At 39.2% G+C, this 16,464-nt stretch overlaps 2 protein-coding genes and 1 pseudogene across 3 annotated transcripts; 2 read left to right on the top strand and 1 right to left on the bottom strand.

Moving 5' to 3' along the window:
* The first annotated feature begins 1,006 nt into the window (after positions 1–1,006).
* On the top strand, positions 1,007–3,804 carry LOC134214349 (uncharacterized; annotated as a pseudogene).
* A 232-nt stretch (positions 3,805–4,036) lies between these two features.
* LOC134214348 (uncharacterized) lies at positions 4,037–6,573 on the bottom strand. The gene is made up of 2 exons (XM_062693744.1): positions 6,075–6,573; positions 4,037–6,006 (listed from the first exon to the last, which is right to left on the bottom strand). Exons 1-2 carry the CDS (start codon positions 6,359–6,361, stop codon positions 5,943–5,945), a joined length of 351 nt encoding a protein of 116 aa, XP_062549728.1. The 5' UTR covers positions 6,362–6,573; the 3' UTR covers positions 4,037–5,942.
* A 4,239-nt stretch (positions 6,574–10,812) lies between these two features.
* On the top strand, positions 10,813–15,112 carry LOC134218523 (cyclin-dependent kinase 4). Of its 2 annotated transcripts, XR_009981355.1 has the most exons (6): positions 10,813–11,097; positions 11,258–11,426; positions 11,490–11,631; positions 13,522–13,850; positions 13,930–14,261; positions 14,823–15,112. XR_009981355.1 is itself a non-coding variant. In XM_062697631.1 (5 exons), the coding sequence occupies exons 1-5, from the start codon at positions 11,004–11,006 to the stop codon at positions 14,147–14,149; spliced, it is 954 nt and encodes a 317-aa protein (XP_062553615.1). In that variant the 5' UTR covers positions 10,813–11,003; the 3' UTR covers positions 14,150–15,112. The 2 variants fall into 2 exon arrangements, 1 of the variants encoding a protein (XP_062553615.1); XM_062697631.1 differs by having other exon boundaries at positions 13,930–15,112.
* The last annotated feature ends 1,352 nt before the right edge of the window (positions 15,113–16,464 follow it).

Below are 16,464 nucleotides of genomic sequence, written 5' to 3'. Positions count from 1 at the left end.
AATCACAATCTACACATAACTCTTCAAATTGGTGGAATCGGCAATATTCTACTGTATTTTTTATTCGGGTGTGACCGCAATAAATTTTGCAGGAAGCTCTTTTTACTTCAACCAAGGTTCCCAAATTACATACAAAAGAGTAGTCAACACTAGCCACCCTATAACCAGAGACCGGCGGAGTGAAAAACTGTCGAAATGGCAACGTATGAAAATGCATGAAATCGTGAAAATAATACTGGCACCACTTGAACTTTTTGCTTGCTTCTTATGGATGCAAAAAGTAAACAAGTCGAATTGGAACCGCTTTTGACGGTTCGATTGGAAGCAAGATGGCGTCTTCACCGATCTCTTATTATAGTATTTCTAGTCAACACCCTATTTTCTTGTGGCGCACGGCAGGAAAGGAGCGATAGGAGTGATAGAAAGTCCGTCAACTTTGTATGTAGCGTGACACTAGAAAAAAGCGTATTCCCATTTGTAAACACGGAGATACCACATACAGTGATCGTTCGCTAATTGGGGCACGACCTCACCCCAACTAGCGATTGCCGTTCGCTAATTGGGGCGTTTTGACAAGCGTCAATGTTGTTTACTTTTTGCATTGAACAAAGGAAAATTTTACGCACCAGAAAATATCGATCCCGCCAAACACGGAAACAAAACGGCAATGCGTTTTTGACATCACATTCTGACGTTTAGCTGCTTTTTAATAGACCTTTCCCGTCCGACCAAACACCTATGTTTTGTATTTTTCCCTAAAACGTCCTTGGGTTTAGCTAACATTGCGCATAAAATAATCTGTTTTTATGAAACGGTTATTTCCTTACAATTTTTTCAAAACATCAACATTGTCTGTTTTATGAGGTGAATATTCGTACCAGACGATGGTGATCCTATGAATAATCGTGTTTTGGCAACACTATACAATGGTGAGAACACCGCTGAGCAACTTTTTCTGGCAACTCTGTCTCATGTTTATTTACAGTTCAAATGTCAAAAAGTCGCGCGCTTCGCCCATCATCACGCGGATTGTTATTCAATCGAAACAAAAAAATAAGTTTGTGCGCGAGATTATTAGAGTTTTCCAAAGATAATCGATACATTTTTGTCTTTAACCACTGAAATGCGTTTCGCGACCGTCCTACTTCGACAGCACATTGGGTTCCAGTTCTAGAAACACTGGATCTTCCAGGGTAAGCGTGTTCCAAATGACACGGGAGCGCGGAAGTTGGCTGTCCTGACGTGGGTCCCAGCGAACTGCTCAAAGAACGGCGGAAAATGGGCCTAAAACTCGAAGTTGTTGGACAATTACCTCCTGCGATTCAGTTGGACGAAAATTATTCACTGTATATACGAGAACAGTGCTATCTATATGGGAATCGGAATGTGCTGCAGCAAGGCGTTTGGTAGGTACGGATCCTACTAAACACGGGCGTATACGATGAGCTGCCCTTGAAGGAGAAGAACGATGGACAAAACGAATATTCCGCCGGCCCTAGATTGGTCGATGCAGCAATCGGTTCTGGCGGCTTTTGTATATGACACGGAACAGGTCAAAATCGGAAATGTGAAAGATGCGGAACGACGAGCATTTAAATTCCCCCGTTTATGGAATTTTCGACGAAAGGTGAAAGTGAGTCATAGTAATTTTTTTAACATTACATACTACAAGTTACCGTACTTATTTTCTATTTTTCTGATTCCAGTCGCCTCATTTTCCCCATCAAGGAAACCATCATCATTCTCACGAATAACTTCTACGAGTGGCAAAACGAGTATCCCATCAGCTGGCAGTTTAAATTATCCCATCCTTACACGGTGTTTTGGTACCCTGCGCTTCAGAGGCGATGTCAAACATGTTCGAGACTCCGGCGACCGACGATCAGCGACCAGCGAGGTGAGTATTTTGAATCTGCGATTATTTCATCATCACTAATTTTCGCATATTTTTTCCTCTCAAGAACGACTTTAAAGATCTTCCGACTCCGAGTACAGGCGTTGCAAACCGACAGCAAGTAGTTCCACTTCAGCATATTCCAGTAAACTGAAGAGCGAAGAGGGAAAGAGCCGCATCCACGAAAGGTACTCAACAAGATTCGGAATGAGGCACACTTACCTACCTGGATACTTGGTTGACACACCTATGCCTGGCGCCTATGAAGCGCTCCATAATCGTCGGTCTAGGGCGATGTTCCTCTAGTGTCCCTGATCGTCTCCAAATCCGCGTAAACCCAGCTTGTTCGTGGCCAAAGCCCGGGATAATATGCGACCGTATGATGATAATGCCGTTTCTCTGCACGTCAGGACTTCTAACCGCCCACTAGGGTTGACCAATAAATTCGAAACTGCATCACCCTGCTTCAATCCATCTAAGGTCACAAAGGAGATTGACACTTTGTCTGCAATCCGAATACTTGATTTTGAACGATCTAGCATTGCACGTATCAGCCTGATCAGTTTCACAAACGGAGGCACACGTATGCTGTTCTTATTCGCATAAGACACCCATGGGACATGCATATCAAGGGACCTCATTGCGCAACTCCTTTCGACAGCTCTTTCGTATGACAGTTTGCATGGTTTGCTCGTTTCGAGTCGAGGTGCGCAATGCCACCCCAGTTTTCTCCAGCTTGAGTAATTTGCTTTTGAACCCGTTTGGCATGGAGAAATACAAAAAAAAACTTTACTTTTACATTATGTTGCAGAAATACAGAAAAATTAAAAAGTTTATTATTTACGGAAAACTCTACACATTTAGATTTATATTAATACACACTGACGGCGACGCATTTTGCTCATCATTTTCATCGACTTGAATGCTTTTCTAGTTAACTGATAATCAGGTATCAACATAGGGTAGGACAGGGCAAGGTGCGCACCCTTCTTCTTCTTCTTATTGGCATTACATCCCCACACTGGGACAGAGCCGCCTCGCAGCTAAGTGTTCATTAAGCACTTCCACAGTTATTAACTGCGAGGTTTCTAACCCAGGTTACCATTTTTGCATTTGTATATCATGAGGCTAACACGATGATACTTTCATGCCCAGGGAAGTCGAGACAATTTCCAATCCGAAAATTGCCTAGACGGGCACCGGGAATCGAACCCAACCACCCTCAGCATGGTCTTGCTTTGTAGCCGCGCGTCTTACCGCATGGCTAAGGAGGGCCTTATAGGTGCGCACCCTATAAGGATAATAATTATTACCTTCTCAGCAAGCATGCTTTTCTACAGAACAATCCGACAGTTCTTTTTTGTGGCATCTTTATCTAACATCTACACTAGAAAGCGAATTTCAAAAAGTACGATAATCGCGATAAATGTGACTTAACTAAAACTCTGTTTTTGACTGGTTCAAATATACTACGAGGCAAGATAAACATGTTACTCAACAGATTCAGCGCATAGTAAATCATGATTGTAGGTTATACAAAAGAGTTTTAGTATTTTGTGTATTATTCGATTGTTTCAAAATGGGGTGCTCATCTTGCTCCTTTTGGGATAAATTATTATTCAAATCTAACTAAGAGCAAGATTACCGGGCGCGAGTACCGTGCTGTGCCCTTATTCCGTTCACCTAAGACAATGCACTATGTCTAAAAGCTCTAAAAATAGCCGTTTAGTATTTTGAAGCTGCAATTTCGCTACATAGTGTCATTTTCTATATACAATTGAAAATAAAATATGTTGGGATGCATCCATAGACTTAGGCTCCACTAGTGAAAACAAAATTGACCAATTATGTGGTCCTAATTCCAATCATCTGAAATGGCATTGTTCCTAATTCTGTTCATTTGTGTTCCTAATTCCAATCACCCGAAAAACATTTGATTTCTTGGAGATGCTAATACCAGGCATCATTTTCCTCATAAATCCATCATTTTATTTATTATAATATTGCAAATAAAAAGCTTAAAATGTAATTTCCTTCCAAATTTAAAATACAATGAATGATATTCCCTTAGTATAGCCAAGTTGACTGTTTTTTCGTTTGTTTCACTTACCATTCGAGATATATTCAGCATGAACACATTGATGTTAGCTGCCCAGTTGCATTAGGTACCACAGAAAAGGACAGATACAATACCTTATCGGAGTTTTACACCTTATCCTCAACGTAGTTTTGACTAGAGCCTGGATACTAGGCCTTTAATTCTGACCTGAACCTTCCAAAACAATGTCTTTGTTTGTTTGGAATTGTTCGTACCACTGTTTCGTTCAATTTGAATATTCTTTAAACTTCCGGTTCTTTAAAGTACCGGATAACCCTACTTCTACGAAGTATTCACGGATTTCGGTAAAACATAACCGCTCAGAGAGAGCAGTGTTTTTTTATAGAAATTCGCCAAGAAATTTCCGGATAAAGCTTTTAAACAAGAACGCCGCAATTATGGATTGTGCTGTTTAAAACTGTCCGTATTCTCCGGAAACCCTTTCTTAACATTGTCCAGCATTCACTTTATAAATCATCATTAAATCATTAACTGAAAAAAACTGTATTTTCCCGGCACGAGTTGAAAAAGGTCTCGAGTAGAGTCGTTAACGGAATTCCTTTCGGTCTGCCTGCTTGCGGGATAGAATTTCAAATGTTCACCATTCATATGGCTTCATGTACGATGTACCTTTTCTTGCTCATAGATTATATTCTCAAACACGGAATTTTTGGTATCCATCCTCTAAACCCAATGAACGGAATAACGAACAAGTAGATTTAGATGTACCCTTATTTCTGTCAAGATATTTTTCACTTCTCAGCATTTTCTATCGGGAAAATACAGGCAACAATTTGGTAATACGCTATAATGTTACCTGTTTTGTCTTGTTATGCTGCTGTGTTTGAAATCCAGGGCAAATTTCCACTTAAAAATGCTTAAATATTATGAAAGACGTTCTTAGCAAGTGGGCTAATGAAAACAGTCAAAATGGCGCTCGTAGTGACGACCAACAAATTTTGTTTAAATTTTCACTATTAATAGCTAAAAATGACGCTGGTTTTCATTTCATTTCATGCATACATAACCATAGAAAAGTACAAGGATATTTTTCTGTTGTTTTTAGGCATAAACTCTTTATTATTTATCATTTTGTCTTGCGTGAACGGAATTAGGCGCTGATTGGAATAAGGGCACAGCACGGTACGGAATACAGCAACCAAATTGAGAGCCGAAAATAACCAATACGGAAACGAGTGACGAAACTAAAATGAAAGCGCTGCGCGGGTGATTAAAATGCTCGCGACCGATAATGATGCTCTAAGTAGGTCAAACATTTAATTGTAAATATTTTGAATGCCCCTAAAATATTTTTTGAAGACATATAAATGTATGTACTTTGTCAAGATATTCATTAAAAAATGTTTGTTTTTGAAAACTTTATATTAGAAAATGATTTCTTATAGGAGAATCTTTATCTGCATTTCAGATTCGTTTTATTTTTATATTTTTTAGTCTGATGTCTTTTTTTGGACTATAGTTTAACAGTGAGAAAAAGGCATAATAATAAAAACATTAGGTGGTGCTCATCGTTCTCCCCAATTTGTTAATCCTTAGCCTTGTAAATCCTTCCTCTAGGAAATTTTCATACTTATGTCAACTTCATTTTACTCCGCTCGGCATGGGCCATCCTGATTAAGCAACTTGGTGCTCACATTATTTCCGCTGATTAACAACTTTATGAGAAAATTCCCATGTGGATCGTCGTTCTGGTTGGCGGAGGCAGAGATCAATGGAGACCGTCAAGCTGCAAATTCCGTACGCAGTTTACCTTACCCAAACGATACGTCACCGATCTCTAGCAGCTCCAGTTCCCTCCAAGAAAGAATATCGTTCCGAAACACCTCTAAAAGAAAGGGCATCAAGTTGGCCCGGCTCGACGGGGCGGGTAATAAATCTTGATGGAAAAAGATGTGGCGGAGTGTTGATGGCCCTTAGATGGTCGCCAGGCTAATATTGGTCGTGCGAATGCTGACCGACTTGCTGCAACATACCACCTGTAATCCGGTGTTTCCTAGAAGGTAAAAACAAATATGCTTTAAATTAAAAAGTCTATACGATTGATGCATTTTTTCAACTTACGGTGATGTCTCTCTTGTGGACAGTGCGGATGAGTCTTTGATCGTAAGAATTCTTGGAGCATCCTCCGCAACGTCTTTATCCATCGAATCACTGCATGGTTGCAGTTCCTCCTTCATATCCTGGAACCGCTTAGCCGTTAGGTTTACGAGGGTCATTTTGGTCTCATTTTTACAAAGCAGTTTGTCAGCTTTTCGGTGAATCAATCGCGTTAACGAGTTGGTAATGAATTTTACAGACTCTCCATCGGAAACTTCTGAACCTGTGGCGACCAAGATGCACCCCGACATTTTTTTTGCCGATTTCTTTCGGTTCTGTAAATCTATTACAGCTGACAAATGACACAACGGATATTGGTCTTTATGTACGTTTTTCACTCTAGGTCAACTAAATATTTAAGCCGTTTGAGCACATCCAGATCCGAATTTAACTTTTTACTCACGTTATCGATCGGAAAAACAGGGAAAAACCAAAGACTTTCGCAAACAAAAACCAACTGTCAAACAAACAAAAATAAAAACAGCCTTGAATTCACCACACATAATAAAGTAGACAAGGGTTCAACGGGTTTTGTGGGAGAAAAAACTTAACGGGAGACAGGGGTGAAAAACTAAAAAAATAGTAATTGATTGTTTTTTAATAGTTCCAGGCGAAAAAAAATACAGGTCTCTTGAGAAAAGTGTCTCAGAAAAATAAAAGGAATCATTTAAGCGAATAATATTTTTTCACGGGAAAGGTCTATTGGGTTTCGCCCCAATTAGCGAACCCCCAACTAAAAAGCGCCCCAACTAAAAAAAACCCAATAAGCAAACGTTCACTGTAAATAAATAGAAATCAAATGTAGGAATGGGACGAGATAAATAAATGATGGTAAATGAGACAAGAAGATACTCCAGGAATTGCTCCGGAAGTTACTCCAGGAATTCCATCGGAAGTTCGAACAGGAGTTTCTCCAAAAGTTCCCACAGGAATTCCTCCGGAAGCTCCTTTAAGAATTCCTCCGAAAGCTCCTTCAGGAATTCCTCCGGAAGTTCCTCCCAGAAATTCTTCAGGAATTCTCACTTAACTTTTCAAAAGGACCTAAGTAACATTTTTTTCATGAATTAATTTGAGTACTGCAATCGAAAGCTTTCATGTTTTTATGTTGATTGCGCTATTCAAATTAATTCATGAAAAAAATGTTACTTAGGTCCTTTTGAAAAGTTAAGCGAGAATTCCTCCGCAAGTTCCTTCAGGAATTCTTCCGGAAGTTCTTTCAGGAATTCCTCCTAAAAATTCTTCAGGAATTCCTCAGAAAGTTCCTCCAGGAATTCCTCCGGAAATTCCAACAGGGATTCCTCCGGAAGTTCATCCAGGAATTCCTCCGAAAGTTCCTCCAGGAATTCCTCCGGAAGTTCCTCCAGGAATTCCTCCGGAAGTTCCTCCAGGAATTCCTGCGAAAGTTCCTCCACACACTTAACTCATTTCACCGTATTCGGTAAATTTTTCCGAAATCTCAACAGCAGAACTGTTCGGTAATTTATTTTACAGATTTTTTGTAATTTTTTCCATTGCTCAACTGTCAAAATCACCGAAAATCACCTGTCATAAGACGAGTTTGAACAATCCCATTGAATTCCACCACTTAATTGTATCCTGACAGATACGTATTTCGACCTCAACAGTAAGGCCGTCTTCAGTGTCTTGTACTTGACTCGACTAGTACAAGTCGAGTCAAGTACAAGACACTGAAGACGGCCTTACTGTTGAGGTCGAAATACGTATCTGTCAGATACAATGTGGAATCAATGGGATTGTTCAAACTCGTCTTATGACAGGTGAAAACATTCCACTAAAAAGCTCAAAATAATTTTCTTATCACCGAAAATCAGTTAAATTATTTACCGAACAGTTCTGCTGTTGAGATTTCGGTAAAATTGTACCGAATTCGGCGATTTATTTTAAGTGTGCAGGAATTCCTCCGAAAATTCTCCAGGAATCTTCCAAAAGTTCCTCCGGAAGTTCCTCCGGAAGTTCCTCCAGTAATTCCTCCGAAAGTTCCTCCAAGAATTCCTCCGGAAGTTCCTTCAGGAAATCCTCCGAAAGTTCCTCCAGGAATCTTCCGAAACTTCCTTCAAGAATTCCTCCGGAAGTTCCTTCAGGAATTCCTCCGAAAGTTCTTTCAGGAATTCTTCCGGAAGTTCTTTCAGGAATTCTTCCGGAAGTTCCCCCAGGAATTCCTCCGAAAGTTCCCCCAGGAATTCCTCTGGAAGTTCCTCCAGTAATTCCTCCGGAAGCTCCTCCAGGAATTCCTCGGGAAGTTTCTCCATGAATTCCTCCGGAAGTTCCTCCAGGAATTCCTCCGGAAGTTCCTCCGGAAGCTCATCCAGGAATTCCTCCGGAAGTTCATCCAGGAATTCCTCCGGAAGTTCATCCAGGAATTCCTCCGGAAGTTCATCCAGGAATTTCCTGAAAGTTCCTCCAGGAACTTCCGGAGGAACTTCCGAAGGAATTCCCGGAGGAACTTCTGGAGGAACTTCCGGAGGAATTCCCGGATAAACTTCTGGAGGAATCCCCGGAGGAACTTCCGGAGGAATTCCCGGAGGAACTTCCGGAGGAATTCCCGGAGGAACTTCCGGAGGAATTCCCGGAGGAACTTCCGGAGGAATTCGGAGGAACTTCGGAGGAATTCCCGGAGGAATTCCGGAGGAACTTCGGAGGAATTCCCGGAGGAACTTCCGGAGGAATTCCCGGAGGAACTTCTGGAGGAATTCCCGGAGGAACTTCCGGAGGAATTCCCGGAGGAACTTCCGGAGGAATTCCCGGAGGAACTTCCGGAGGAATTCCCGGAGGAATTCACGGAGGAACTTCCGGATGAATTACCGGAGGAACTTCCGGAGGAATTCCCGGAGGAGCTTCCGGAGGAATTCCCGGAAGAACTTCCAGAGGAATTCCCGGAGGAACTTCCGTAGGAATTACCGGAGAAACTTCCGGAGGAACTTAATCAATTTTTCTTCTTTGTCCTATCTATCTTATTTGTTTTATTTGTCTTATTTGTCTTATTTGCCTTATTTGTCTCATTTACCTCTTTTGCCTCATTTGCCTTATTTGCCTTATTTGTCTTATTTGTCTTGTTTGTCTTATTTGTCTTATTTGTCTTATTTGTCCTATTTGTCTTATTTGTCTTATTTGTCTTATTTGGCTTATTTGTCTTATTTGTCTTATTTGTCTTATTTGTCTTATTTGTCTTATTTGTCTTATTTGTCTTATTTGTCTTATTTGTCTTATTTGTTTTATTTGTCTTATTTGTCTTATTAGTTCTATTTGTCTTATTCGTATCATTCGTCTTATTTGTCTTATTGGTCTTATTTGTCTTATTTGACTTATTTGTCCTATTTGCCTTATTTGTCTTGTTTGTCTTATTTGTCTTATTTGTCTTATTTGTCTTATTTGTCTTATTTGTCTTATTTGTTTTATTTGTCTTAAGTCTTATTTGTCTTATTTGTCTTATTTGTCTTATTTGTCTTATTTGTCTTATTTGTCTTATTTGTCTTATTTGTCTTATTTGTCTTATTTTTCTTATTTGTCTTATTTGTCTTATTAGTCTTATTTGTCTTATTTGTCTTATTTGTCTTATTTGCCTTATTTTCCTTATTTGCCTTATTTGTCTTGTTTGTCTTATTTGTCTTATTTGTTTTATTTGTCTTATTTGTCTCATTAGTCTTATTCATCTTATTTGTCTTATTGGTCTTATTTGTCTTATTTGTGTCATTCGTATCATTCGTCTTATTAGTCTTATTTGTCTTATTTGTCCTATTTGTCTTATTTGTCTTATTTGTCTTATTTGTCTTATTACAGTAGATGTTCGATAACTGCAAGTCATTTAACTGCAATGCTTTTTAACTGCAATTCGCTAGTTGCAACCGTTTTGCAGTTATCGGACCGCTAAACTTCAAACGGATGTCAAACTCAATGACATCTGCAATGCGCTGCACATTTCGGTGCACTTTTATAAGGCATTTTATGAGACAGATCGAAACAGCTGTTTTTCTCGTGTTTATCTACTTTGACAATTAGTGGGGGCCCGTTTGTTTGGTAATTTCAGGCATAACATTCCGATGGGTCCCATCATTATTTCTACCGATTCTACTTTTCGGCTACCAGCGCTTTAAAACAAAGTTTTTCGTATGATTCTTAAAACGTGTCGTTAGATTATTCATACCATTGCATTCTAAGCATGAAAAGCTGAAGAAAACACGAATGAAAAGTAAAACTTTTCAAACATTATTTTGTGTTCGGACCTAACGGAATGTTCACGCAGAATCATATGAAAACAAAACATCAAAAGTAAACAAACGGGCCACCGCGAAACGTCTCATAAAATACCTTATTGCATATGACGTCGATTGACAACTATTTGACGTCTAGAATGCATTGCAGTTATCGAACGGCATTCGCTAACTGAAAAGTAAACATTTTGCAGTTATCGAACGGCTACTGTAGTCTTATTTGTCTTATTTGTCCTATTTGTCTTATTTGTCTTATTTGTCTTATTAGTCTCATTTGTCTTATTTGTCTTATTAGTCTTATTTGTCCTATTTGTCTTATTTGTCTTATTTCTCAGGTGGATTATTCTGGGTTTTTATGGTGCTGATTTTACTCTGAGTAGAATCAGATTTGCGTGTGTATGCGTCTCGGGAAACTCGCTTTCCAATTGAACGGTGTAATATACGTGTCGGTTTCCGCGTCGTGTACCAACACGCGCTTCGCTCTTGTTTCGCCGTTCTGAAAGCAAAAAGAGTTCCCACAACAACGCGCTCTCGCGCAAGCGTTCCTATCTTTGTTTATGCGCATTTTTCTGTGGACTCGAATTCGGTATTAAATTTTATTCCCGCGGCACCGGAAATTACCGTTACAGGTAGTAACGCTTGGAGGATAAAGACTCCGTCGGATATGGCACCAACCAAACAGCCACAGCAGCACCACACCGTTAGTACCATGTTTCAACTGAGCACCAACTACGAAGAGCTGAATGTGATTGGAACAGGTGAAGTATAGGGGAATGCAGGGTGAATTGTTGAGATGTCCTTTCGAAAGGGTTGCGATGGATTTTCATCCATTATTTTGAATTCAAGACATTCTTTTATTATTTTATTTCAAGACATTCATTATTTTGAAAAGAGTAGCATAATCGACTATATTTTTAGGGGCATACGGCACTGTATATAAGGCGCGTGATCTGAGCAATGAAGGAAACATAGTTGCTCTTAAGAAGGTTCGGGTGGCTCTGACCGAAGATGGAGTACCAATGTCGACACTGCGGGAGATTGCACTGTTGAAACAGTTGGACGCTTTCCAACATCCAAATGTCGTAAAGTAAGTTTCATTGTTCACTTTGAATAAAAATCTACCGAAATAAATTTAACTTTGTCTTTACAGATTGTTGGATGTTTGCCATGGACCGCGTCTAGAACGCGAGGGGCAGTTAGTACTGTTCCTGGTGTTTGAACACCTTGAACAGGATTTAGACGACTTCATCAAACGACTTCCCCCTGGAGGAATGCCTCGTATGACCATTCAAGTAGGTGCTGAAACTTTAAAAGCGCGTGTGCGCCAAAATAACGAGATGTTAATTTTGTCCTTTTAAAAAAGTTAAACAAAGTGATTAGCAGATCCGACAAACTTCGTTTCGCCTAACATTGATTGATTCTCTGATTAGCTCTTGAGTTACACAGGAGGGGTTTCGAACCACCGCAGAAACATATCTTCCCTGCCAAAACCTCCACATGTCAGTATTGGTTCCATTTGTACGGGAGCCCACCTTTCCAAAGCGGGGAGAGTTCTCGAACCATCATCCAAAAATCATAAAGAGAGAAATGCCAGTGATTTAAACAGAAGAACAGCGACGAACCGATTAATCTCTGTTCGTCATGTTGACCGATTTGTAACAGATCCTACACCATATTTCAATATAATTTTTGACCATTGACGTTTAACCATTAACCATGGATCATTAAAAAGTTTTCAAATTTTCCTTGAGTTTTGATCTTAATGTTTCACGAACAGCGAAACGCAAAACCGGAAATCGGTCATATTTCAAAGTTGGAGTTCCTTGCGATAAAATTAGATAATTACCTATAAATAATTTACACTATTCTCAGGACATCAACATTCAATCAATACTCACAACTATTCTTGAGTTGAGGTCTTGGAGATATGTCAAATATAATAAGTCAAACTACTCCTGAGTTTTGAGTTCAGATCTGAAGGTCTACATAGAGCTTGCTGACGTTTACTCATCGTTCCCTTTCAAGCGCATGGGGAGAATAGGAGAATGGGATAGGATCGGAAATCGCTTCGGAAGCTTCTCCGACGAAAACTAAACCTATCCTTTCTGTTGGCGTGCAACGTCAGCAAGCCTTATGGACAACAAGGGGATTTAAGGTTCCCCAAACACACGCGATGCGACTGTCGTCGTCGCATGGCGATTGCGGTTCTGTCGCTCTTGGTATGGAAGCGTAAATGGAACGTTGCATGTGGTTGCATGCAGCGACACAACAAAAGAGTCGCGGCAACAGTTGGCGCTTTGATGTTGTGAAGATGTGAAGAAGAAGAAGCAAAAAGATGATAATCGAAAAAATCTCCACAGGAAAGCATACGAAGATATTTTTAAAACTCTTTCCAAATACAGTATAAGAAAAGTCCAACCCCGTACTGCTCATCGTTTTAAATTAAATTGCATTTAGAATTTTTGAGAAGAGTTTTAAAAACTTCTTATGCCTTCCCGTGGGGATTTTTTTCAATTATCATCTTTCTTCTTCTTCATGCAACATCAACATTTTTTTATTCTTATAGCTTAATTAAAGTGATTTTTCTTATAGTTAGAGTTCATCACCAGTGTTGTAAAATGTCATTTGCATTCGTTTGTATAATTTTCCTAGAACTTTTTCTCGAAGGTAGCTATCAATTCATGATGTATGGCGAACTTATAGAGCTTAAATGTGGCTACAACTTTGTCTAACAAGACATTGCTGTAAATATGTAATCTGGGGCGTGGGAGGCAAAATGTCATTCAAATGACATTATGTCAAATGACACGTGACATTTTGGAGAGTTTCCACTCTCCAGCCTCAGATGTTATATTTAGAGCAATGTACTCTTGGACAAAAATATAGCCCTACTCAAGCGTTATGAGTACATCTAAAATTATGGAAGAAATTTGGCTTCTAAAGAAAGTTATGAACAAATTAGTCAAATGACATGCAGATGACATTTTACAAGCCTGTTCATCACTGATTTCAACCAAGCTTAACAAACATTCTGTCACAAATTTCGTGTGCTAAAATTTAGTTCAAAATAGTAGAAGTTATGCAAACTGTTTTTATTTTATAGTTACCTCACTGTGTGATAGCTCGGTCTATTCTATAAAAATGCTAAGCTAATCTCCATTATGGTTTTTGTTTTATTACAGCGCCTTTCCCGTGAACTGCTCACCGGTGTCGATTTTTTGCACTCGCACCGAATCATCCATCGTGACTTGAAACCGCAGAACCTCCTCATCTCAGCTCAAGGCCAGCTGAAGCTGGCCGACTTTGGTTTGGCGAAAACGTACGATTTCGAAATGAAGCTGACTACGGTGGTCGTCACGCTCTGGTATCGCGCCCCAGAAGTGCTGCTCGGCGAACCTTATCACAGTTCGGTCGACATCTGGAGTTCGGGCTGCATTATTGCCGAAATGTTCCAGAGAGTCGCATTGTTCCCGGGAACATCAGAAGGCAATCAGCTGGAGAAAATTTTCGAGTTAGTGACTACCCATTTAGGCTCTCGAGTTTCAGCGCTTTTTTTTTCAAAAATATTTAAAAAATGTCATCCTTTTCAGATTAACCGGAAGACCTTCAGAGAGCCAATGGCCGAGGGGCATATCGGTGGCGCGGGAAAATTTCCGAGCCACCCAACCACGGGAGCCACGTGACCTTTGCTCAAAGCTGTGTGATTTCTCCAACGATTTGGTCAAGAAAATGCTCGCATTCAATCCACGGGAAAGGCCTTCCGCTTTGCAGTGCCTCCAGCATCCCTACTTTACGCAAGAACCGATGTGACGGATGCTGAATACCGAGTTCCACAACTAGATACGTTCTATAAAAGATAAATGGTGGTACATATAAGAACGTATATACATATTACTGCCATATGAGCATCATACTTAGAAAGGTAAGTGACCGCCTATGATTGCATGTCAGCCCCATATGAACTTTCACCGTTTTCGAGTTTGATTCATTATTAGCCATTATTTCTAAATTATTGACTGTTTCATTAAAAAGATGGGTTTGAAAAACTGGAAAATATCAAGCCATTTGTCACAAATTAAAAATAATCACATTATAATGCGTGCATTGCAACAGCATGTGAACGATTTAATAATTCGAAAAATGTATTTGGATTTAACCACTCTACTTCGTTAAGAAAATTATTTTGAGATTTTTAGTGGAATGTCTTCACTTGTCTTATGACAAGTGGGCACTCTACTTCGATACGTTTCAAATACAAGAGGCAGAGACGCGAAACGTGTGATTTGCCGCTAAACTACGAAGGGCATCCAAAGCCAAACACCCGTCTGGCGTACTGGGGCTGGATACTCGGTCCCAACTAAGAATAAAGGTTGCTTGCAATACATTTTCCGAATTAAATCTAATAGGTACATGCTGTGCCCATCGAGTTACTAAACATTGCAAATATGCTTGTTTGGTTTGTTTTTCGAATTCCTGTTTTTAGAGGTGGAGCTGCTATGCGATCATAGCCACAGATTTCAAAGGATATGCGAAATTCAGAGGTTTCATATACGTTAGCATAAGATAAAGTAATTCCTCATGAAGGAATGAAGCAGGATTAATGCAGAATATTGGTGTCCAAAAAAGAATCGTTTTACAATATATGTAGGAAACTGATGGTTGTTCCCGTCAGGCTATTGCTCTGGCACATGGAAAGGCAATTTAACTATTTTTGATAGTTGTTTTATCGTTTATCATTATAAACCATTTTGTATACAATCAAATGATACAATATCAAGTTGCGATTTATTTTAAGAAAATATGAGAAATTCATTTATAATTTCCACAAAATGGGTTATTCCTGAAATGTCATGTTGTGAAATAAATCCAGGGTTACGACTACGCGGATTTCGCAATTTTCGCGGATTTGGCGCGGATTTACATAACAATTTTGCGGATTTGGCGCGGATTTAGTTTTAAGTGAAAATTTAACAAAAAATTCTAAAGCTGAGGTTGTTTATTTGAAAATTAGTTTTATGTCTATCTAGATGGGTTTTATTTTCGTTAGCAAATGTCATTGAGAACAAAATTTATGTTTGAAGTCAATTACTTAAATTATTTCTCGGATGTTTACAAGCCCTTATCAAATGCAATGATTACATGTTTAAGCATTCACTAAACAAATGATATGAGGAGAGGGGCGACACTTTTTGTCATTTTTAAACCTTTACAGGGCTGGTAGCGATAAATGCCGTTCAAAATAGTGACTTAGTGACCAACTATGACGAAAAAAGTGACCAAATAGTGACTCGGAAGCAGAAAAAGTGACCAAATAGTGACTTTTGTATGAGCTGAGGTGCATTCGTATTGTCACTGTGTATCTCATAGTAGATCGGATATCATGTTGCTATCAGAAATCAAGAAAAGACAAAAATTACAAAAGCATGAGGATTACTACTGCTGGCCGTGTGCATCTTCACCGTAACTAGGAAAAGAATGGATCTTAGCAGGGTGCAACCGACTTGGCGACACCATCATAAATACCACGAAGTTGGATATTGAGGAAGGTATTCGTTGGGACATCCAGAGGCTAGCAATACGACCATTGTAAACCTTTTTCCGTAACACATCACGTAATGGTATTTACCCACCGTCACGGGTAAAGCAAGTTCTACAGCATTGTGGTAATGAAGTTTAACATGAGCTCGAAGTTTTTCGTGGAACTGCAGTTTGTGTATGAAAAAGGCAGAATGAAATATAACAAATTTTGCGCTGTCTTTTACTACCGTTCAAAAAATATTGTCTCGTCAAAATATATTCCCAAAAGTTTCACCATATATAGATGATTCAGCTGCAAGACAGTGTGAAAGAGTGCTAGAACGATGTTTTGGATTGGGCTTTCGCTAATATTTTTATGTAGTTAGATGTGTGAACATTCGTTTTGGCACGTTGAAAAATTAGCATGGTTTCTTCGGTAAAAAAAGCAATAAAATAATCTAATCAATTACTAGACAGAAAATTATTTGGAATCACAAAGCTTATGAACAAAGGACAAATTGTAAAAAAAAAATTAAAGAATTCAAAATTATGATGACTTTTTTAAAATACGATTTTTAATAATAAAAAAAAACCCGACTTAATCCACC

This window comes from Armigeres subalbatus, chromosome 2 (assembly GCF_024139115.2).
Source record: "Armigeres subalbatus isolate Guangzhou_Male chromosome 2, GZ_Asu_2, whole genome shotgun sequence".
Lineage (NCBI taxonomy): Eukaryota > Metazoa > Arthropoda > Insecta > Diptera > Culicidae > Armigeres > Armigeres subalbatus.
The sequence above is the reverse complement of the archived record's forward strand: the minus strand, read 5'-3'. Positions and strand labels throughout refer to the sequence as shown.

Excerpts from the sequence above, each read along its gene's own strand:
- LOC134214348 (XM_062693744.1), bottom strand. The coding sequence starts at position 6,361 with ATGTCGGGGTGCATCTTGGTCGCCACAGGTTCAGAAGTTTCCGATGGA. Across the intron at positions 6,007-6,074 it reads TCCACAAGAGAGACATCACC|GAAACACCGGATTACAGGTG; the intron begins GTAAGTTGAAAA and ends TTTACCTTCTAG.
- LOC134218523 (XM_062697631.1), top strand. The coding sequence starts at position 11,004 with ATGGCACCAACCAAACAGCCACAGCAGCACCACACCGTTAGTACCATG. Across the intron at positions 11,098-11,257 it reads GCTGAATGTGATTGGAACAG|GGGCATACGGCACTGTATAT; the intron begins GTGAAGTATAGG and ends CTATATTTTTAG. Across the intron at positions 11,632-13,521 it reads TGCCTCGTATGACCATTCAA|CGCCTTTCCCGTGAACTGCT; the intron begins GTAGGTGCTGAA and ends GTTTTATTACAG.